Source organism: Vanessa tameamea, chromosome 7 (assembly GCF_037043105.1).
Source record: "Vanessa tameamea isolate UH-Manoa-2023 chromosome 7, ilVanTame1 primary haplotype, whole genome shotgun sequence".
Taxonomy (NCBI): domain Eukaryota; kingdom Metazoa; phylum Arthropoda; class Insecta; order Lepidoptera; family Nymphalidae; genus Vanessa; species Vanessa tameamea.
Genome location: NC_087315.1, coordinates 11,356,649 through 11,381,377, shown reverse-complemented (window position 1 = coordinate 11,381,377; position 24,729 = coordinate 11,356,649). Strand labels below are relative to the sequence as shown.

Sequence of the window (24,729 nt, the reverse complement as noted above, 5' to 3'; positions counted from 1 at the left end):
TGATATTTTTATCCATGATGTTATTTTTATTATATAATAGTAAAATAAACATTAAATAAATCAGTTACTTAAATATTGTTTCTGATATTTTTTTTATTATAAAATAATTTAAAATTACCAACGGAGATTATTCACTGTTTCTGGGATATTATTAATATAAATGTTTCGCTTTGCTGTTCATTTCCAATTTCACGAGTTTGGGCACATCCACAGATTAAATAAGGAATCAGTAAAAAAGTTTATAAGTATAAAATACTGCACTAATTTATGTAGATAGAGCTCAAAGTTACGAGATTAATAAATTTTAGGATAAAATATAATGAATCAGTGAAAATTGTACATAATCATATTAAAAGTTAAATACATATGAATCTTTTGTTTTGTTTTCTTGTCGTATTTATCTATGCAAAACTAAAAAAAAATGTTTTACTTAAAATATATATATATAAACATTATATCAGGGTTGTCATATTTGCTTATAAACTATAAAAAAAGCGCGGGAATTTAAAAATCCTACGCATAGTTCGTGAAAATAATAATGATAAATCTTACATTAAAAATATACGTAATAAAACACCTAAAAATAAAAAACATGTGGATGGTCTGTTACACAATGTATATTTTCCTTGAACAATGTGTTACAAAATATTATGTATGTCTATTAAACGTGCTGTGGAACGACGGTGTTGAAACTGAATTATAGAAATGAAGACAAGATGCCGATGTGACTAGGTGCTGTATTTATTGATATTGTACATTTTTTGTGTTGAAAATAAATATAATAAAGTTATTTGTGTTTTATTTCGTTTATGAGCTTAATAGAGATCTCGTTTTGGTATCAGAACCTTGTTTTGCTGTTTGACAATTCTGTCAGACTTGAGAGGAAATTATAGAATCACAATTTATAATAAATATTTAATATACAATATAATGTAAAGTAGTAAGTAGACAATAAAAAAATTATTATACTTTACCGGAACTGGCGGGTGCGACGTAAGAAGCGAGCTCGAAGTGTGAGACGGCCAAAGAAACGATAGATGGATTGTGTGAAAGACGATATGGTTAGAAAGAATGTTCCTTGTGAGATGACGTCCGACAGAGAAGTATGGAAAAAGACATGCTGCGCCGACCCCAAGTAAAATTGGGATAAGGGCAGGAGGATGATGATGATGATGACGACGACTTCTGTTCCCCGTTCATACCCACTCATCATAACATATTCTACCGCCAAACAGCGATACTTATATACCAGAGCGATTTGAAGGGTAAGTAATACAGTGTAATAATAGGCACAAGGGTATAGTGTTATGTTGGGGCGGTGGCGATAACTTACGCGTTCGCCAACCTATTTGAAATAAAAAATAAATAGGAAATGGGCCACCAAATACATCCCAATGTACCAACGACCTTGTAAACATGTTATTAAGACCCTTATGCCTTAGTGTACAACATACTCTGCATACTCTGCAGCTATTTTGTAGTGTAGCCATGATTAGACAAATTTGTCACGACAACAAAATTTAAATTTATTGTTATAATATTAGATAACAACTTTGTAAGATGTCGTAAATACTTGGCAAAGGTGACAGCGGGGCACGAACTACGCTAGATTATTCAATTTCCAAACAGCAGATAAATGTATGATAAAATTCTGTGGTACTATGAAATGGAAAATAAAAGGGTATTATTTAAAAAATCATTTATATTATCTCATAACATTCCATGAAATATCTTGTGTGAACAATTTTTGAAAATTCTTAGTAAAATTGGCTGATAACTAATATTAGTTAACATGAAAAATTCATATTCAAAAAATTCTTGATATATTTTTTTGTCTTATAAGCTTAAAGCGGTTTTGGCAGTGCTCTTTACAAAGCTCATATTAATATTTACTTACATTTATATTTCCCAATTCGTAGTTTCAACTATTGAATCAAATTTCTTATCTAATCATATATACTATTTCTATAATTATTATGTAGTTATTGATATATTTTAGAGGCGCGAGTCAATAGTCTACATTAGTGATAACATCACAATCTCAATTCCTTGATTGTTTTTCATTATAACATCTTTGCTTTACTAAATAATATAGACTGACCATACATAGATTGAATGACAGCTATATAGCCTATTCCAATGGAAGTAGGAAAAAAGATAAACAAACCTTAGATTTACGTATGTCTTGCGATTTGCTAATAACTATACTATGCTATGCATTATTAAGGGTTTTATGATTAATATAATTTTATTTATAATACAACACTATTGCACTTAACCATTTATTCCCACTTTAATTTTACTTACAAAATTCCGATAAGTTTCGTAGACGTTCAAAACGCCATTTTTTCGAAAATTCATAGTGAATATCATAGATTAATCAAGCTGTGTCGACAGCTTGATTAATCTATGATATCGCGTAAATTTGCAGTCTAATGTTGTTTATTTGACTTTTTTCCTGTTCTGATTGGAATAGAGTTTATGTTCAAAAGCCTGTTAATGGTATGTCTGGAGCATACTTTAAAAAAATACAATGGGGAACAAGGTTTTTTTCCCAAAGCAGATATTAAATTTAATAAATAAACATGAAAAATTAATATGCTAATAAAATACAGGAATGTGTACAAGATTAGAAAATTTTGAAAATATTAATATTTTTAATTCGATATTATAAAACTTCAATAGTTGTAACTTGTACTTCTTAAGAATGAAATATCGCTTATATTTTAGTACAAAACTTAAAATCCTTTTACTTTAATAGCGACATATTCTAAGATATAATTTTAATATGTTTATTATCGCATATAGATATTAGTTTTACTTTAAAAATTCTTTTAAACCAGTGTAATAATTGTTATAATATTAGGATTGCTGATACTGAAATAGTTGTATTTTTTTATTCTTTACAATTCTAGAAAATCTATATTAAAGCTTATTATTGTTCACCCAGAAATTAAAACTGAATAAACAATCACTACATCAGGCATCACAAGAAAGTTTTGCATTGCTTTGATATTTTCTGCCTAATAAAGAAATTCGATTCTAGTCACTTGTTTACAGTTTTTATTTCGATAATGTTATTTCAGAAACGTCTTATATATCTGTCACTAATTTGTTGACGTCACTATTCAAGAGACTCAGGACTGATTCAGACTTCTAACTTTAGACATATAAAGTATCGTTAGACACCCGGTTGGAACGAAGTTCCTTTGCTGTATAATCATTGTATATGTAAATATTATATAACAAACCCAATGAAAAAAGAAAAAACATTTGAAGGTTTTTAACTTAATAATTAAATATTTCTTATTAGTTATGAAAATAAATATTTTATCATTATAAAATACGAATACGCGAGCTGACGCGTGCAGCGCTCGTTTATACAACTGTAGAATATACAGACATAATTTGCTTGTAAACACACATACTATAGCAAGTGTAGAGACAGTCGAAAGTCTTACACTTATCTTAAAGTGTCTGCAGTTAAATGCAATAAGGAACTTCGTTCCAATAATTAAACACAAACAAGTTAAATTAATTTATTATACAAATAACTAACAAAAGGGTATTTAGAACTATTTAATGTCCATAGAAATATATAAAAATACATCATAATTAAGTTGGTGAGGATTTTAAAACCAAATGAAGTGACCTTAAGACATTGAACAAGAGAAAGCGCTTTAGTTATTCGTATTTATATTAAATTGAATAGGTATGAGATAAGGTTCAAGAATTAAGAACAATATGTTTATTATTTAAAATATAGTTTTGGCAAGTTTTTTTTTTTTATTTAACTATTGTAAACTTCATGGTCGGATGATGTTAATATTGTCACCATCAAATAAATTTATTTACTTTAAATATAAAACCCCAATAATAACGCTAATTAGAAATGTAGTTCTCCAAACATTTGAACTCTGTAAAAATTTTATGGAAACTACAATTGTGACTTATTTAAGCTGCAGATCATTATAAAATGTTATGTAATTTTATCTAAGCAACATTAGTATAACAAGTGGATTTAGTAACAATCTCTTTGTACTCCACAAATGCTATACTTCTCCAAATTTTGTATGCATAGTCTCTTTTGCATGTTTCTGTGCTTCTACTTGACCTGTCAATAATTTGTTGCAGATCATACATTTTAAGGTGAATTTGTTCAAATCGGTGAACTGTCGTGACGATTTTGCCTCGAGGGCTAGCTGTTCAGCCTCCTTATAAATATCCATGTCTTCTGCTGGAAAAACTGTTTGAATGCCACCCTGAAAGAGTAATGACAAGCTTTTATTTGACTTTATGTTGTATCTGTGGTTAAAAAAATAAAAAAGGCTTTTTAGTAACTTGTTATGGTTTTACACCTATATAAGTGTTATTAAATGGTTGTATGTTTATTTATATAAGTATATATATACAGAAAACTCATCGTATAAGTTGTATCAATCTTTAAGTAATATCCAACTTAAAGCCAAGATATCAAAAACCTTGAAATCAAGCTAACAAATATAGAAATTTGTATTAGATTATGTATCATACTCACATCCGATTGTTCTAAATAAAGTGGGTCATAGTGCACACCGTCAAAGAGAAGAAAAACTCGTTGTCCATAATTTTTGTCTTCACCAAATCTGTTTATAATTGCATTAAGAGTGTCAACCACAGCCATTTCTAAACCATAGAATCGACTCAAGATTGCAACCTGAAATGTATGTAAATAAGTAATAGTTAAAATTATTTCATAATAGTTATAACTCATTTAAAAACAGAGATTAATAACTAAACAGACTATTATTATTATTTATATCAATTTTTCATTTCGTTACAAAAAACTAGAAGTATCTCGGTCGGTCTTTTCATGGGCGACATGGAATGTCTGTGCTACTATCACATGGAAAATGGCAAAGATGACCCAGTGGTTACAATATGTCAACCAATATCTATTTGTACTAATATGATAAATGCGAAAGTAACTCGGTCTATCTCTTGCTCGTTCAATCCACTGGATGAAATTTAAGAAAATTTGGTATAAAGCAAGTTTGAACCACACGGAAGGACATAGGCTAGCTTTTCATGCTTAACATACATGCCTGATGACCAACCTCTAAAATACAAATAAATCCATGGGCGACAACTAGTTGGTACTACTATACTTTATTTGAAAAATAAAGTTACTAATTTATATTTGATTTTTTCTGCTATGTATATCTTTTTCACTTTTTATTTTAATTGTATTTAAATTATTTTTGTTGCTTAAGCTTAGTGCATGCTGTGGTCTTGTATAATTGAAGAAACACACAACTTGTAACCATTATATTGTTTAATTTTAAGACTATGTATTTAGTGTGTATCTTTTGTTGGAGACTCGTATATTAAATAAAGAAAATAAACAATATAGTACCCAGATGCTATTATAACTTCCTATAAATAATAACATCTATGTCAAAGATAAGTTTGGTTGTCAACACTGGTAATTAAATAGGCTATAGGTGGTCTGGCATTGTTTGGAAATGGTTGTTGAACACGAAACAATAGGATAGTTGTTGTTCATTGGGCTCTTAACATGCACTAAAGTATGTCAACAGATCCATGTAACTTACAATGCATGTCTACAAAGAGGGCTGATATGTTTAGCAGAACATGTAAAGTGTGTCTCCAAGAAGGTTATAGGTTCAAATTTGGGGTTGGGTTCTCATGATAGTGCAAAGAAGCAAATTATAGGATACACACATCAAAGTAACCAAAGATTGTTTTATTGTTTAAAGGTTAGCACTATAAATTATTTTTTTATATTTTAATTGTGCATGTGATTACCTCAATAGCTCCACCCCAGGAGCTAGGCTGCTGTATCCAATCACAATATTCAGAATTCGGCTTGCCTAGCATTGCCTCACTATATGTATCTTGATCACTAGCCACCTCCATGGCTATTATCTGACGCATCAGAGAATGCACTGATGTATCAACATTGCCATTTAATACAAAACCTGAAAAAAGATATGTATGCTCTATGTAATGTATGTAATCAGTAGACGAAGAAAGGATATATTTAAGGATTTTCTTTTTGTTACCTATGCTAGTAAATAAACAAGAATTATCAGAAGGAACAACTTTTTTCATTAAAATTCCTGGTCTGCATCCTATAGTTTCGTGTGATATTCCATTCTCTATAGGTTTAGTGACGTCAGATTTCGCTACACTTGGCGCTGATGGGGCAGATTTCTCTTCGATAATCAACGTTTCACCAGTCTTTAGCCCGATCTCACTCAATGTCTTATTGTCGTTACTAATATCTAAAGGTTTGGGCGGATAACCACACAACACGCAAATTCTCTCACAGCTAACCTCCGATAGACTGGAGAGAAACATTTTTAATTCACCCACAGTACTTTCAGAGGTCAAATCTTTCAATATATTCTGACCGTTTTTACTTTTAACTTTAAATGCTAGCGATGCCATTATTAAAAATATATCTCTTTGTTTAATTTTACAATCTAATTGATAATTTGTAACAGTTCGTCAAATTGACGCGGATAAAAAGTGGTCGAAATAAATAAATAACATAACGTTACGTATAAATAGGCGATTGACTTTTTTTATAATGAGTAGTGACAAAAGCAAAAGTAAAACAAAGTGACAGCCAACAATTGACTTTGATTTCTAATTTTATACATTGCCATATTAAAATTTTGTCGACTGCCAACCAAGCACAGAAAAAAACGTGCAAAAATAAAATAAACTTTTTTGAAGTTCAAGTATTTTGAAATTGTAATATTAAATGATGAACAGAATCAAATTTTCTTTTTCATTTCATTATACATCGTCCATGTTTGCTCATATAAGCACTTCTGTAAAATATTTCTACTATTAAAGAATCGTGAAGCTACTACCGGTTTTAAATGGATACTCTTTTACGTCACTTATTTTAAACAGCGATGTTAAGCTCAACAAGCACAACCCTAGTGATGGTATTTAGTATCCTACTAATACCCAGTATACTTAGGTAAATAGATGACGGTACTGTTGTAGAGAGTACACGTCTGCTTTTTTTGTTATGTTCTTATGAGTCAGAAATTCGTCCATGTAGGTTTTCGTAAAAAATATATATCTTTATCGCTGACCATGAAAACTCAGAGGTGTTTGCTAAGATCCGAACCCGTGTCATGCTATCCACCCCATAAGACATCTCGGCGGCTTCAAATGTAAGTGTAGCTGTTGATATATTTTATTGACACGAATTTCAATTAAATTGTCACAGATGCACATATCAAATAAAAGGTGTAAACTGTTCTTAATTCAATAAAACAATAATGAATTTTCACAATAATTTTAATAAAAATAATATAGTTTTGCTACATAATATTATAAATATTTGCGCGTTAAGTTACAAAACACTAACTTATTTTACGCTAGTTTATCAATAAGTATCATTTTGGCACAAATCATTTAAGTTTCCCTTCATCATCGCCATATTACGATAATAATAATAATCATAAAAACTGTTATTAGTAGGTATGTATTAAGTAGTAACTCGCTATGGCGCTGTAAGCCAAGACGATGGAGCGCATTCGTAGACCACCAGCGCGGCTTAACAAGTACGATTTAGATATCAGTATTAAAGACTCGCTGCCTGAAGAGGTAACAACGTCGGTAGGAAAACTGCAGTGTGCTGATTGTCGTTTTTTGGGATCATACACACTAATTTTACACATTAATTTGATCTGAATAATTTTGACTATTGAAAAACTTTATTTTTATTTTTCATTCTTATTCAATGTTTTCCCCTGTTTCCTTCTTTATAGTCGTCGAAACAAGTGTGAAGCGGCACGATGGCGTTCGATCAACGGCGTCCTGCTCCCACTTTTTTTGACACGTGGTAGCGAGTCTTCAATAATTTAAATATAGATCTATTCACTCACGAAAGCGTACGTTAAATAAATATTGGCGAGCATTAATATGAGTGGGTGTAACGCTCTGCTAACAAGATGTCTTAGTGTGCGTGAGACAACTCAGAGTAAAGACAGCAAAAAAAATACAAATTATATTATATTTGTTAAGTTTATTTTATTAAAACGCCTATAATAAAACATACTCCACTTATTTGTGAATGAATAAATTTATACCTACCTACATTGTTTTATATAATTTTTCGCAATTTTTACCGTTATGCAATTCTGTTTATCATTACGTCTTTGGTTTAAAGTGTACTTATTAATTATTTGTTTATGGCGTTTTAAGTTCGATTTTCATACATCCAAACTCTAATATATAGTACGTAGTCCAATTTAAATGCTAATATCATTATTTTGATATGACTTGTAACAACATTTCCATCTACAAATATATTAAATATAATCTTAATTCTAAAATGTATTGTCATATAAGTTTCATCCTAAATCGTGCTTTTTTTAATTGAAATAAAATATTTCTAAATGTAGAATGAATCATAAAATCTTGTAAGTACATTATTTTCAGTATTTTGAACTTATTAGTAATAGTTGTAAGATATATTATGTATATATGGAACTGTAGCATAATATCTTCGAACTCAAATAGTTTATGTCTTTGGTTTGTTAACTATGGATTATAAAGTTGATAAAGCGAATTGTCAAATAAAAATAGGAATCACTAATGAGTATAATTGGTAACTGCTATTAAGTATAATACCTACATAACCCTACAAATAATTTATTTACATTTACACTCAGTCATATCAAATAAACTCAAACATTAATTACAGTCGCTAGTGGAACTTCAATCTCATTTTCAAATGCTACTATTAAAATATAAAATTATTTTGATTACGTTAAACAGATTTTCAAGTGGCAAAATATCAAATGGTATAATGTAATGGCAATACAGAAATAAATGGCAAATATAAAGGTGGGTACGCATATGAATATCTGTCTAAGGCAGTCAATTTACATAAATGCATGTAAAAAAGAAAAAGAAGCGTTATTTTTACTTGGTAGTTTTTCTAGCTGTAGGTTAACCAGTTAAAAAAAAAAACAAAATAACTGAAATGTTCACAGTTACAAAATAAACTGGCTGCTAGTATTCAACTGAAAACGGTTCTAAAAGGGATTGTTTTCCAGTTTGAACTGGTTATGAGCATTACGATGCAGTCGTCTGTGTCGGGTGTGTCGTAATGGCCACCGTCACGTTGGCCGACGGACGAATCTTGGTAAAGGAGCTCGTAAACCCCTCCTACCTACAACTAATGGAGGCATTTGTTCATCTTCCTCCTCCTCTATATCTTCACCGCCTTCGGAACTGTCTTCACCACTCCATAATTCTGGTTTCACCGCTTGGTAGGAGGCTGAAAAGCCCTTGAATACTATTGAATCGTCTGTTCGGAATTTCACTAATAAGGCATCTGTTGTGGAAACTATCTCCGGCGGCATCTATTGAGGAAAAAAAAAATTACTGTAAATAAATTTGTATAGAGGTTACTAATTTAATAAATATGATTTTGATATTTTATTTATAAATAAAATCGTAAAACACGTAGAACTAAATGAATGACCTGAATAAAATGGCTCATTTATGCTGAGACAGTATCTTCTACAAATTTTATTAAGCTATAAATATTGTTTCTGAGTGGTTATGCGCATCTATAGGGTTCGCCCTAGATTGGTTAATCGTATGTGGCATGTGACAATATTTATGTCATGCCGACTAATTGGCTACACAATGAGATGAGATATATAAAAAAAATCTTTTATTGATTCCTGTTTAACAAGGTAGAAGAAGAATATTTGGAACATTTACTCGATTTTCTGTCTTGGAGTTATTATATATATATATGCTCTTGTGTTAAAGGGGTTAAATGACAGTAATTGTGGATCAGGGATATGACTGAAATTCATCAAAATTGCTCCTAATAAAGCGATAAGAAATAATCTCAACGATAACATTAACAATAAAATATTGGTCTTTATAACCGTACTGTTTCTAATTCTTATAATAAAAAAATACCATACTTTTAAATAGCAATTTTAGCTATCTGGAATGTTTTATACGGGTAAGGCTTAATGTATGAAAACCCCTGTTTAAAGGATAGCCTATATAATTTACTTGGCTAATATGTTTACCTTTGTACCACAGAAACTGCCATAGTTTCCAGCACTGCCTTCCAAGCCACCGAAAACTTGCACGTAATCGTAACCACAGTTGTCTTCGGGTTCCAAGTCGAAAGTTAAGAATGTCAGTCTGACGAACTGGCCAACAGGCGCAACAATACTCCAATCACACCTTGAACGAGATTCATATGAATCATGCCCGTAGCGCGCGTGAGAATATAAATGCTTAACAGTTTCTGATGCCGCCAGGTAACCTCCACATGCTGAAATAATACAATGAAATTGTATTTGACTGTTGAATGCCGCAACGTCATTTACTAATCTTTTAACTGTACAACTATTAATCGTATTGATCTTATTGGTCCATAAATTTTATTAAAGATTGACTTTTTTAGTAAGTAATATCAATCTTTAAATTTGCTTGTAGCTGGGCTAAGTCCTCGATTTGATTTGGCAACATACGTAGCAGATCTCCATCCAAAATATGCAGGTTTTCAAACGATGATATCGTTTACAGCCCACGAACGAAAGTGGTGCTCGTCTAAATTTAAGCCCACCACCTTAGTTTAAGATTCACGTATTGCATTATTTGAAAATTCGTTAAATTTCTCAGACTTTCGTTCTAATTGCTATTACTATAGCAATTGTTATTACCATAGCTATACTGTGTAAATAATAGTACTTGCAATATGAAATCGTACCTGTTGAATACGTTGCCAAAAATCCTTTTCTCTGCACTGAAGCGTCTGATTTGAACACAACGTACATTTGATTGTAGGAAGCAACTACTGGGTGTGGTAGCTTACTTCCACAGAATCGTCCTAATGTCTTCTCATCAGCGGATGCTCCGTCATAGATCGTTACGTGATCGTATGTACATTCCTGCAATGATACCGTCACTAAATCAGTAAAAATTGCTTGGCAAAAACAGGTGATGATAAATTGTGTATCAATATTTCGGGTTTAATTTGCACATAACTTCACTGCAGATGAGGTACAATTTCTTCTAAAACTTTTAGGTTTCTTTAAACAGCGTTGAAAAGTTTCCAATAAATATTTAGGTTCGGGGTATTTTTAATAGAAGTAATGTTTTGTGTGAGCTGCACCTCATAAAGATTAAATAACTAGACTATGCTTTTGAACAATTTTTAAGAAATCACAACTCTTTATCTCACTGAATAGGTTAACCATCATGCAGGTAGAGTAGTAGGTACATCATTTATGCACTTGAAAATCTGCAATCTTTGGATTACAGCGTTGAAAGTACAATTTTTGCCGCCTTAGACTTAAAAAACAAATATAAGTGATACTGCTTATTAGGTATTATATGTCAAGAAAACTGTAATCACCTGGTGTGGCTCTAATTCGAAGACGTTAAATATCAACTTGATTCGATGTCCAGGAGTTGTAGAGAACTGCCATACGCAATCTTTTCTTGAAGGATATGTGTCCGGATAGTTTGGACTAAAAATAATATGTAATGTTTTACCAATAGTTTTGAAAATAAACATTAAGAATAATAGTCACTATCATTTTAAATATTATAATAAATATTGGTACATAATATTCGATATATGTTGGAAAATTCTTGCAATTCATCAATGTACTTCATCAGACTAGTGCCATTGTTTGTTATAATACCCTATTTCGTATTATACTGGCTCACTTTTTATAATGGAAATCACCAATATATATTAAACATTAATTCACGCAAGTATTGCCATATTTTGATTTAATACTGATGCAGACTAAGATGGTAACGAGCTTGTCTGGGAGATGCCTAATTTAATAGACTTGTAGACTCCCGGATTATACTCAGAAAAACACAAATGTCGTGAGGAAATTATTGTGTGGTATCGTATGTGAACTTTAGGCTTATTCAGAAAGTTCAGAAGATTTTTCAAAGATTTCCGAAAAAAAATATTCATAATCGGTGACAAAGTAGACTTACCTAAAAATAGTGCCGTGTGGATGTGTGATATCATGTTTGCAGCCGCCTTCCTTGCAGTCATGTTTGTTCGGATGGAGTGTGAACCCGCTATGACATGCGCACTCGTAGCCACCTAGTGTGTTGTGACACTCGTGTTGACATCCGCCATTATTGTCTGCGCATTCATCAACGTCAATATAATACGTGGCAGCGAACCCTGAATGATGGACTGAGGTGTCTGAAGTAAACTGAAATATAATGGCTTATATTAAAATGATTAAATTTTAATTTTTGTATAAAAAGATCTGATTTATACTGTAACTAAGGTATTATTACCTTACGAATTAAAGACTGTATTTAGATTTGACAATAATAATTAAACATATTTTTATGAATGAAATTTGGTTTGAAATATCGTCAATGTTTTATAACGGTTTGTTTCTTTTAGTGATAAAAACGGAAGTTCAATACGGGATTATTCGGTAGAATCTACATTTCGAACGAGTGGTAGTTTTACATTTAATTTAGCATTATTTTCTTTTATTGATTTAAAAGTAATCGTTAAAGCCACCTAGTATAAAGTACATATTGAAAAGATTTGTTTATGAGTACCTTTTAATAGATTACATGGAATGGATCAAATCTAATTTCACTTCTGTAAAGTCTTGATAGATCCAGTATGCTGATATTTTAAGGGCGTGAAATTAATTTATTGCATATACTTCACCTGAACTCTTAGCACGGATCCATCAGACGTGACCGGTGGTGGCAGAACTGAACCACAAAATGCCCCATGTCGTCTCAATACGTCATCCCCTAGTCTCGAATGTACCGTGACACTGTCGTATTCACACTCCTTAAAATAAATATAAATACATTTAAATGAAATATACTCGTAAGTGAGCCGAGATGGCCCAGTGGTTAGAACGCGTGCATCTTAACCGATGATTTCGGGTTCAAACCCAGGCAGGCACCACTGAATTTACATGTGCTTAATTTGTTTATAATTCATCTCGTGCTCGGCGGTGAAGGAAAACATCGTGAGGAAACCTGCATGTGTCTAATTTCAACGAAATTCTGCCACATGTGTATTCCACCAACCCGCATTGGAGCAGCGTGGTGGAATATGCTCCATACCTTCTCCTCAACGGGAGAGGAGGCCTTAGCCCAGCAGTGGGAAATTTACAGGCTGATTATGTTTATTTATTATACTCGTAAGACAATCTTGTGAAAAAGGAGTATGATGAGTAATTAAGTTTTCATTTTCTGTATGCGAGTAAAGAAAAGCAATTACTCCTTAATATAGTAACAATAAATAGCTAAATTAGTGTAATATTTGTACTATTGAATCAGATCGCTGCTCTTTCAATTGATAGCGATGTTTAAACATATGTATCTATGTCTCTCTTCTTCTGGACTGATGTTTATAAAGACGAAGAATCGATGACGCGGACATCCAGGAATGGGTAATATTTCTCACAGCTTAAGTGTTAAAGGGGTGATGGGGACAACGTACCATTAGGTGGCCCATTTGCTTGTCCGCCTACCTATTATATAATAGTAGTATATTATATATATATTGAATTCAGATCTTGACCGACAAAGTCTAAGATCCTAATTTATTAGTCCAGTTCCATCATAAAAGCGGAATTATAAGCCGAACCTTACTATCACCTCTATATTTTGAAAATAAGCTCAATATATCTCTTGACTAGTATTGAGTTCCAAAAATATCTGAATTCCACGCATATTTACGTACACTTATAAATGGGCGTAACATAAAAAAATAGCATATTCCTTTTCAAAATACAGTACAAAAATATTCCATAAAATATTTATACAATTTTAGTCGGCTATTTATGGGACACTATTAAAAGGTATGTTATAGCATGCGAATAGGTTGTTAATCATTGGCGTAAACTACGTATTCATTATAAAAATAATTAATATGTACTGTAGTAATACTCTTATTATACCAACCTTATATTTAAATATATATTATTTTTAAAAATGCGTATAAAAAAAACAATGTTCATATAATTTGGATCAAAGTTGAAACAGATTTTGTTGTATAGATGGACTTAAATAACGGACATTTCAGTTAATTATAAAACACGTTATTAAGTCAAAACTTAGAAATATCTACTGACTAGCTTTATTTTTTATCTCTCCTATAAAATTATACTTTCGTCTACTATGGTCATAATATGTTATAAATGCTTTGATATTGTTCAAGCATCACATAGATTTCTAGTCTCATAAAATATAAATTTCAATTGATATTACATTAATAACATTCTAGACATAATTTTTCTGATAGCTTACAATATTTTTTTATTACTCTACCAAATTTATTTAACACAGATTTCTTTGCTTTTGATAAGCATTGTAATAAAATTTGCGAGTTACGTTCCTTCGTTACGCTCATATTTCTAGTAAAATCTGCGAGTGCGCGACGTGTTCGTTCATGACAATTGCCGTCTATTATACAAATTACAACTAGACCTTGCCCTAGAGATGGTAACTCTAGTTTAATACAGTCTGATGAAGACTTAATTAAGTCTTACAATTGATGTAGGATTTTATCAAATGCTTATGTAGATCATATAAGATAGGAAGTATTTATTAAACCGTCAGAAAATATTTACTAATTCACAAATTATTATGATAGTAATTCGCTATTATTATGGGATATACCCAAAAAAATGAACTCACAAATTTTCAGTGTAATATTTTTCTGTAATCATTTAAATGAATTTTATGATGTCATACCTGGTGATACATATTGTTGCTGCCTTCCAAGTCGAAATGTGTGAAGTTAAGAGTGATACGATGTTGCGGCTGGGCGACAATCTCCCAGAGACAGTTCTTGGATGGTGGGTAAAGGTCAGGAAAAGATGGTGATGTGATTGTACCATTTGGACCGTAAAGAACACCACCACAGGCATCTAAACGTACGAGTGTAAATATTAATATAAAAATTAAGAAGAGATTTTTTTGTTTGGAAGAAAATTTTCATTCTTACTTCATTTAAATGATAACAAACATTTCTAGTAATAGAGTTTGATACTCACTCTCACATTTCTTTCCATCAGAATGCAATTCGTATCCGATATCACAAGCACACTCATACCCGCCGAGAGTGTTAACACAAGAGTGGCTGCAGCCATGATCAATAGAAGCGCATTCATCAAACTCTTTCATAAAGGTTGCAGAAAAACCAGCCTTCTGCACTGAGCTATCTGACTCGAAGATAACGAGAAGTTTATTGGAGTTCGATCTGAAAAATTGTTAATTTTAAATGAAAAAAAGTCATCTTATTAAAACTAATATAATGAGTATTTATTTACTTTAATAATGTAGCTCCGAATTGTTTCATTTTTGCTATAAATGTTACCTGATATCCGGAGGAATTTTGTGTCCACAAAACATGCCTATTAATGGACTGTCCATAGAGTCTCCATCCCTTATTTTAACTTTGTCGTAATTGCATGTGTCGTGGTTTTCGACTTCGAATGAGTGGAATCTTAGTGCAACCTGATAATCCTGCAAAAAAATATGATGAGGTTGTTTCGATTGTAATGTTTAAATCGAATCGCTTCTATGAAATATTATTTTAGTCGTGGTGTCAAATCTTTATGTAGAGACACAATTGGACTCTCTTTTCTCTATTCCTTCCTCTTCTTTCTTTATCCTTCTCTATCTATCCCTTTTCTCTACATGTTCAATGATTTTATATGCTACCCATTTGTGTTTATATTATCTATTTACAAAGTTCGGCTTGTTATCGAGCAGATCTTGACAGAAAGACCCGTCATCTATCAATCTTAAAAGATAGATTCGACCCAGTAGTAGTAGACCAACTAGAAGTAGTGGTAAGAATAAATATTCTATGTCTTACCTGCGGCACAGACAGTTTCCAAATGCAGAGTTTATTGGGTTGGTAATCATCTGGATAGTTAGGAGATTCTAAATGACCGCTGCTATCCACTTCTATGTCTCCACCACACACAGCTGCGGAATGAATTGAAAAAAAAATAGTATAAAAGTACAAAATAACTTTTTTTTCTAGTGTATCTACAAACAGTACAGGATACGCTGAAATCAAGTCCAATAATTAATAGTGTTTGTAAGTGCAGTTTACACACTGCGCCGATCGCAAATGAAACGAATTATGATCCAGTACTGATAATACTGCAAAGCCTAGTAGTTTAGGTACTTTTATAAATTTCATTATATACAAAGAATCAATTCCTATCGAACTAGAATTTGAAATGGACATGTCCCCATCGACGTTATAATTACATACTTAGTATAGATATTAAATGAAGAGTAGATTTTTTTTCGCCCGCAATTGTTTCCACTTTTTTTGTAGTATATTGAATAAAACGGATCGTTAGACAAGCATAGGATAGACGTGACACCACTGGTAAAATATTTACTAATATATGAAGAAGTAATATGATTAATGTTCGGTAATCACGGGGTTACGGTATCTCAGAATTGTTATGTCAATTGTTAATTGAATTACGACTGCGTTATTGGATTCGGTGCTGAAAACAAGATCGTGTTGTCCTTTGATTCATTAGATACTACTATATTTATACTATTTTAAAATATCAATAAGATAATAACATTTGGTCGAGAAAATACGAAACTAATAAGGAAAATCAATATAAAATATTGTAAGTCGTTTGTAGTCAAATTAATAGTTATTGTTTGTGAACTTCTTAAAAATTACTTTTAATATTGTAACAATGTATTCATTTATCACATAATGTCTAACAAAGAAACTCTGATATTTTTATGATATATTCAATTTTCTTTCAAAATAAGACACTATACAATAACAAATATAACTTTTTAATTATTAATAAAAATAAAAGCAACAAGACCTTAACATAATTTAATATTATAGTCGAATAAATTCAAATAGATAAATTAGGAAAAAAAGTTATAACACAAATTTGGTAATATTTTCAAAATACACAGGAAGCTTATAAACTTTAACACAATGTTTGTTATCTTACCTTCATAGTGCGCTCGGAATCCTTTCAAAGGTTTTGGTCTGGGACCTGGCTGATAGACGACGGTTAATCGAGAGCCCGTAGATCGTATCATGGGGCCCTTCCCGGAGCCACAGATGCGGCCCAGCACCGGAGCATCGGGCATGTAACCGTCAATAACTTCAACCCATTCTGAGCGACAGCCATCGGATTTGTGAATATCGATCTCTGTAAAAAATTGCAATTAGATGTTTAAAATTCTAATTAATTTTAATTCGCTTATGCTACTGGTGTACTAATTTATTTTTAATACAAGATCCTAACATGATAAAACTCTTTAAAGGAAGTTTTGATTTGAACTCAAGAGAGTTTATCTTACCAGTTTTACAAGTCTTCTTATGTGATTGTTAATTTGATACTTAAAATGTACTGAATAAAATTTTGTACCTTTTATTTTGGTATTAGGGAAAATAATTTGAAAATTCTTGACTGTATATGTATATATATTAGAAGCGCCGCAAACTAAATAAATCTAGTGACATGGTTAGCTGACGAAATTTTAAAAAAGATCAATATTTTTACAATACAAATCAATTCAGATTTCTAATAATCTTATGTTATATACGTGCGTTCCGAGCTACGAATTTGTTAAATACTGATAAATTTCAGACTACGGGTTTCTTCCTACTACAATGACTTCTAGTCTTTTAAATACTTTATTGCACAACTTATAAATAACTGATAACATAAGAGAAACAAAAAACAATCCACAAATGGTGCGCAAAGGCGGTCTTATCGCTTATAATGATCTCCCACAGACAACCTTTGGTGAACGAAACTTGTAAGAGGACAGGTATGTGCATTTAACTATAAGATTGAAATTTTGTGGTCCTGCTCGAGTTTGACCCATGGATCTGGAGTACTGTAACCTTATAAGCTAGCTATAAGACTAAATTGCACTCTTTCGATTCGGTCAGAGGCGTGCATAATTTGATAATGAAATACCTACCTTTTGATAAAAAAACAAAATAACATCGGTCTTAACTGGCGTCATATTAGAGACAAAAACTATCAGAATTTGTACAAATAATGTAAAAATAAGGATAAATTACGGGTACTTGTATCAAATGGCCAATTTACTGTGAAACCTTTTCCTACCCCAATTCTTTAGCATTGCGATAATACGAGAGAAATGTGGCGTAAAATACGGGTCCTTGTTATAGTGGTCATTTGCAAGGAAACAGAATAAAAATCGTTTTATACCTTGTTTGTGAACTATATAACGTTTTAACCTACATTTTTATAGCTTTTATTATGATATATATCGAAGAATTATCATGTACTTCTATCATTTATTTTTATAATAACCTCCCCTTTATTTTGAGGCGAAGGTTTAGGCATCAACCACGCTGCTCCAATGCAGGTTGGCGTATACACATGTGGCAGAATTTCATTGAAAAGGTTTCCTCGCGATGTTTTTCTTTACCGCTGAGAACGCTCAAGATTAAGAACACAAATTAAGTACATGATAATTCAGAGGTGCTTGCCTAGGTTTGAAGCATCATCGGTTAAGATGAACGCATCCCAAGCAATGGGCCAAAAATATCATTATTTATGATACTAATTACGTAACTTTAATTTTACTTTAAAAGTTCGTATAATATATTTGTAGATATTAAAAACCTCATTTAGTACCGAATATCTATAATAAAGTAAAAATAAATTTAACATGTAAAGTAAACAACATTTCGTCTTTTTATCATTTATTGGAACTAAATATTTTTTTTTAAACAAACTTCCTATCTGTGGTGACGCATTGTATACATTTTTTACTTAAATACATACATACGGACCTATTACTACTGTTTTGCTTCGCCGTAAACGAGTAAAAATAAGTCTTGTATAAAACTAGACTGCAACAGTAGTTAAAAAATATCAGAATAAAATTGTAACTTGTTGTGATGTAAGGAATTTTTAATATTTCTTTCAGCGCACTTATCTACGCTCGGAGGTGACCACTTAGTATTAGGGGACTCATTTTTTGTACACTTACCTAAATCATAAAAAATATAGACGTCTACTACTGCGAATAATAAATTTTTGACCATATATTAACCGTGGTTGTTTCCAATTAGTTTTAATTTTAGATTAATTTTATACGTGACATGTAACCGCAACTTGTATTCGTAATGAATTGTTATTATTTATAACAATACTGAAAATGGATATATATTAATACATATAATTTGAAATGAAACTAAATCAAACTGTATATCTGCGTCCAATCAAAATCAAAATATTCGTAATTCAAGTAGGCTCAAAAAAGCACCTTTGAATCAAACTTAAACTCAAATTCCTTGATTCAATAAAGAAGCATAACACTTACTTATTGGTGGTCAAATTAAACAGTACCACCGGTTCGGAAAAGAAAATACCCTGACCTGAGTAGAACTGGCGAATTAAACTCAGCGGGTTTGTTCTTTTTTGTCAACTTTATTTTTTACACAATTGAATATAAATAGTATATTCAGGAGGCGATCGTTTCATTCCCAAGGTGTGCTAACAATCATAAATTCACTAATTGTATAATAACATTCTCACACAAGCGTTCCTTAAAATTATTGTTCAATTTGGCAACAGACGCATTTCGAACGCTTTCTGGGATCCTGTTGTAGAACCGTAAGCTTGGCCGAGAGTAAGAGACAATTCAATTTATATGAATCCTGTCTAGAAATAAAAAAATACTAATTCCACACTTTTTATCTTTAACATTTGTTACTTTAACAGTTGTATTGAGTAATACGCCTTATTTATCAATATTTTTTTTGTCATGAGCTTTAAATTTTTATAGGCTAAGTTATGCAAACATGAATATTAAATTTTTAGTCTTAGATAAGTTTTAAGTTAAGGAAAATAAGGTAACTTATCCTTTGATTAATCGTGTCTTTAAAATTCGTCTTATGCGGGTAAACATCGTGAAGAAAAGAATGGGTCGGATGACTTTCTGCCACATAATGACAGCGTGGTAGTATATTTACGTGTCAAAACTCTCCCTCGAGAGGAGAAATAGACATTTATTTTTTATTCGACGTTTAAAGGTTTTTATATAAATGTTTTTATTATATTTTGTTTTTGTTTTTACAGTTATAGTGACACAATTTGCAGACATCACTTTTGACCCATTTTTATGGTTTTGTAGTTGATACTCTTTTGGTTTCATTTCTCTTTATCAGTGATCTGTCATTTCGTTCAATGAATATTCAATGTATACTTTGTTTTATCTATGTCCTATAAATAGTTTGTATATTTTGAGCCTCGGAGCAAATTATTTTCGCAAGAGACTGAAGCAATTGAACTGACCAGTAGGGAGATGGCCCAGTTGCTAGAAAGCTTGCATGTTTACCGATGATGGCGGGTTCACCAGGTAAGCACTAGTGAATTTTTATATGAGTTTGTGTTAATTTGTGTTCATTATTTATCTCGTGCGTTCATTGCATTCAGAAGCGTTAACGTGAGGTAGCGCTTAGCATCTCAAAGGGAGAGTACGCCTCAGCCCAGCAGTGGGATATTAACGGGCAATTGGGCAATAGTGGGATATTATATGCTTTACTTTACTATAAGACTGAAATAATATTTTAACTTTGTTAAGTTCGGTGGTGATTCTGTTCTATACCATATTTATAATATATCAATTTAACAGAACTACAAGCCTTGCTATCCCTTATAGCTCCACTTATTACGAGCAGGACAAGTAATATTTAAATAAGTTTTTTTCTACTATAATATGACGTCACGTCACGATGAAAAAAAGTATTTACTGAGAAAAAATAAATTCTAGTCTGAGTTTTATGTTTCGGCGTCTAACGCATTTGCTTTCATTCCCAGAGGATATTAGTCTATTCCCTACATTATGTGAAAGAAATCAGCTTCATCTTAAAGTACTTTAGTATCAATGAATCTTGATAGCACATCAATGGCGCTGTATTTGATATGTTAAAAGAAATACGAATTTCTTATTCTACATAAGACGTTTAAATCCATTGGGTACCTACATTAGATTTATCATAAGAAATTAATATTATCTTAGCCATCCCAGCTTCGCACGGGTAGGTTTTTGGCCAGGGAACTTTCGTGCACGTACCCAAAAGAAACCATTAAATTTTCATCACAACCGGATGAATGGTTTAAGCACACATCGACAAACATTCAAACAATATTTTTTATTTATATATAATAAATAAATAAAGCCTTTATTGCTGTTCTAGTTTATATAAATAATAATAATAATATATTTTTCTTTTTGAATGTCCCTTAAACTTTTGAAGTAAAATATCGGCTTACGATCGTTAATCTCCTGCAGTTTGTTTTTCGACAACGTCTAAAGATTGAATGGAAATCTCATATAAATCTTATATAATATAAATCCTAGCTTTTGCTTTGCGAGTCCATGTTGGGCCCTCTGCTTGTTTAATGTCGTCCTCCCATCTCATAGTCTGTCTACCTCTGTGTCTTTTGCCATCTATGGATTACCATTCCTTTTGGAGCCTTGTATGTATTATATGATGTGTATATATATATACATATATGTTATTGTTAGAACATAGATAATATGTCAATTTAATTATTGTTACAATTGCGTTATAATTTTGTTGGTATTAAGACATATTTAATGGTTTTTTTTTAATGGTTTAGTTCGGCGAACAAACAAGTAAGCCACGTGATGTAAGTGGTCACCGTCGCTTACAGACATGAGTGCTGCAGGAAATATTAATTGTTTCTTACATCGTCACCAACGGTGGCGCCGTTGGTGGCTATGATGTTATGTTTCATACCTATAGTTTCACTGGCTCACTCATCCTTCTAACCGGAGCACAACAATGTGTTTGGTGGTAGAATGTCTGATGAATGGGTGGTACCTACTTAGACGTTACACGAAGCTCTACCACCAAGTATAATAATTATATTCTTGAAATAACATTTAAAATATTATTTTAGTTTCTATGTTATATTGTTAATATAATGTATTTCATCCTACAAATCTTAGTAACATACAACTAGATAACAATTGTTATTTAAATTAATTAATAGTTGAATACAATGTAGCCTTTAACGCTAAGTGTTAAGGACTAAAATCGTTGTTCAATATGAGCTAGAGTATAAAGATTTATTGATACAGACGGTATGCCTAAGGCTGTGTAGGAAAACGATAAATTCATTAATTCGCGTACCGTAAATCCATTACTTGAATTCGATATACATATTCAGTCTGTGCCTGGGGTGTACATCGGCATTTAGAATAATATTATACAACTTCAAAAGTATTTACATGGAATGCATTGCTGTAGTTCTTAAGTAGTCATTGTTTTACCGTCAAAAGGCCAGTGTGTGAAACCCGCTTAGGTTAGGTTTAGGTAGGCAATTAGCTATTTTACTAACAAAATATTTTTCTCTCAGATTTTTTGAAGTTATAACTTCTTCTGGGGCAAAACGCTTCGTTACATAACGCGTTACGGCGCCAATCTGTTCCCTTTCTCTCACGCATACGGCAGCGGTAGATAGGCTCTTCCTTTCTCACTCTAACCCCCAGCGATAACGGATTCCGGACGTTTTTTAAGCTATTACTTCTGTCGGGCGTCCCACGACGCACACGTATATTTTTTTAATATGTTTTCTTGACATATTTTATTCTCTTGAATTGCTGGTTCAATTTGTAAGCAGATTTTTTTATATTTATAAAAAGCGTTGTATACTTAATACGTGATTTATTTTGATACTAGCTGAACTTACAGTCTTACCTGCGCGAAATTAATAAAACTTTACCTACTACACATGTTTATGTGTTGTCTGTGTAGTTTTACACCATCAGTGTGAATGAGTGAGGTGGACATAAGTCCATCCCATTTAAACTATCTCCATACAAAATTTCATCAAAATCGGATCAGCGGTTTAAGCATGAAGGGGTTAAAATTGGTTTTCCATTTTTAAAATGTAACTAAAATTAATAAATAATAGACTCCTTTCATTCTTATAAGAGCATTAAAAATATATATGCATTTTAATATCATATAACTCAGGTATATAAATAAATATTAATATAAATTAGGTACATTAATTATAATAAGATTGGTTGGTAACTTAATAAGGTTAGTACAAGGAGCCCTTTTGACAAGATCTTGTAAAGTGTCGATACTACTAATTTGGAGGGGTTGTTTGAGAGCGGTAATGGTCCAACCTGATTGTTATCAGAACAACTTCTTATCTCTAACTTTACGTTAATTATAACTAGAACTAATATAGTTAATTATTACTAATTTGTTTCTTAAGATAACCTTGGCCGATTTTGTAGATTTATGAATATAATAGGAGTTACTGATGTTAAAGCAACTTACCAGTAATATTAAGCACGACACGTTCACCGTGCGTAGCCACAATTCGCCACTCGCAGCGGTCTGGTGTCGCAGGCGTGTCCGTGCCCCAACCAGGAGAATTAAACCATCCGGAATTACCCAGGAATGTTTTACCGCATTCTATGTATAAAGACAAAAATTTACGTGGGGTAAGAAAACACGATAAGCGTTTAATATAAAACGATATTTCTCTTGTTGTGTTTCTCGTTGTCTATGGACAAAGACGATGAAAAATATATCGTTCGATTATAATTAACAACTGTCATAACAATATTGATGATGTTCTACTGATAGATTTCATTTTCTAGAGACACTATTCAACTGCGTAGGTCGTATTGTAATGTAAGGTTGTATGCCAACCCACGTGGAGTCACGATTCCCTGACTATCATAATCCTAAAATCCTATAACTGATGGGATTGCAAATCGGCAAAGGGAATAGTTGCAAGTCTCCTTCCTTTCGGCCATAGAATTAAAGTGCTTAATGAGGTAGGCACTGTAACTTATTATTAACACACCCCCCCACCACCGGATTTGAATCCAAGAACTCGGGGATAATAGTCTTTTAGCCACTAGATGAACTAAAAAGTTCTTATAAAAAACTGAACCTGGCTTTACTCGCGCGAAATTTATAAAAAACAAGCGTCCAACCCCGGTTTTACCAACTATTTTCGTAAAATCCATTCTTAGCGAATGTCTACGCCCTATAAGCCTACCTGCCAAATTTCCACTTTGTAGGTTTTATAGTTTCTGAGATTTCGTGATTAATCAGTGATTGGTATTTCGCTTTTATATATATAGATAAATAGATAGATTAGTTAACAACTATTAAACTTACTTGCGCATTTATAAAGTAAATTTGTTTGTGCGATATCGCTGGCACTTAGTCTAACTCTCTGTCCAATCTCCGGTCTCTTCTTTCCATGCACTTCGAGTGGTAGAATGGTATCTAAATACGTTCCCTTGCTGAACGTATTACGAGCGTAGTGCATAATGGAATCGTAATCATACGTCTGTCCAAGAGAATTCACTTCTTCCTCGGTTAGCTTGTTAAAATTGTATTCTTGTCCTGTGGAAAAAGGCGTCACATTAAAACGATGTTATATATGGGTGTTAGATGAGGTTTATAATTATAACAGGAAGAGGTAGTTGTTGCGCGCGATTTTATCTTATCAAGTTTATTTTTCATATAGATCCTGAAATTTATTTTAGCCTATATCCTCATTAAAGGCCCAGGCAACGTCTGTGGTAAATTTAACTACGATTAGTTCTGTGGTTTTGTCTTGATGAGATAACAAACAGACCAACAGA

At 32.0% G+C, this 24,729-nt stretch overlaps 2 protein-coding genes across 3 annotated transcripts in view; both read right to left on the bottom strand.

Moving 5' to 3' along the window:
- Positions 1 to 3,525: 3,525 nt before the first annotated feature.
- Positions 3,526 to 6,634, bottom strand: LOC113398319 (ubiquitin thioesterase Otu1). Its single transcript, XM_026636985.2, has 4 exons — positions 6,066 to 6,634; positions 5,809 to 5,981; positions 4,538 to 4,696; positions 3,526 to 4,262 (listed from the first exon to the last, which is right to left on the bottom strand). The coding sequence occupies exons 1-4, from the start codon at positions 6,451 to 6,453 to the stop codon at positions 4,053 to 4,055; spliced, it is 930 nt and encodes a 309-aa protein (XP_026492770.2). The 5' UTR covers positions 6,454 to 6,634; the 3' UTR covers positions 3,526 to 4,052.
- Positions 6,635 to 7,305: 671 nt separating this feature from the next.
- The window catches only part of LOC113398316 (tolloid-like protein 1), a 108,294-nt gene continuing 90,870 nt past the window's right edge, over positions 7,306 to 24,729 (bottom strand). For both annotated transcript variants that reach the window (XM_064215418.1, XM_026636978.2), the window contains exons 8-20: positions 24,257 to 24,487; positions 23,402 to 23,539; positions 17,037 to 17,240; positions 15,908 to 16,020; positions 15,404 to 15,552; positions 15,081 to 15,286; positions 14,779 to 14,954; positions 12,734 to 12,862; positions 12,028 to 12,254; positions 11,426 to 11,540; positions 10,778 to 10,958; positions 10,089 to 10,339; positions 7,306 to 9,398 (exon numbers count right to left, since the gene is read on the bottom strand). In XM_064215418.1, coding sequence (XP_064071488.1) covers positions 9,153 to 9,398; positions 10,089 to 10,339; positions 10,778 to 10,958; positions 11,426 to 11,540; positions 12,028 to 12,254; positions 12,734 to 12,862; positions 14,779 to 14,954; positions 15,081 to 15,286; positions 15,404 to 15,552; positions 15,908 to 16,020; positions 17,037 to 17,240; positions 23,402 to 23,539; positions 24,257 to 24,487 — 2,366 coding nt within the window. In that variant the 3' untranslated portion in view covers positions 7,306 to 9,152. The remainder of the gene's footprint in view (positions 9,399 to 10,088; positions 10,340 to 10,777; positions 10,959 to 11,425; positions 11,541 to 12,027; positions 12,255 to 12,733; positions 12,863 to 14,778; positions 14,955 to 15,080; positions 15,287 to 15,403; positions 15,553 to 15,907; positions 16,021 to 17,036; positions 17,241 to 23,401; positions 23,540 to 24,256; positions 24,488 to 24,729) is intronic.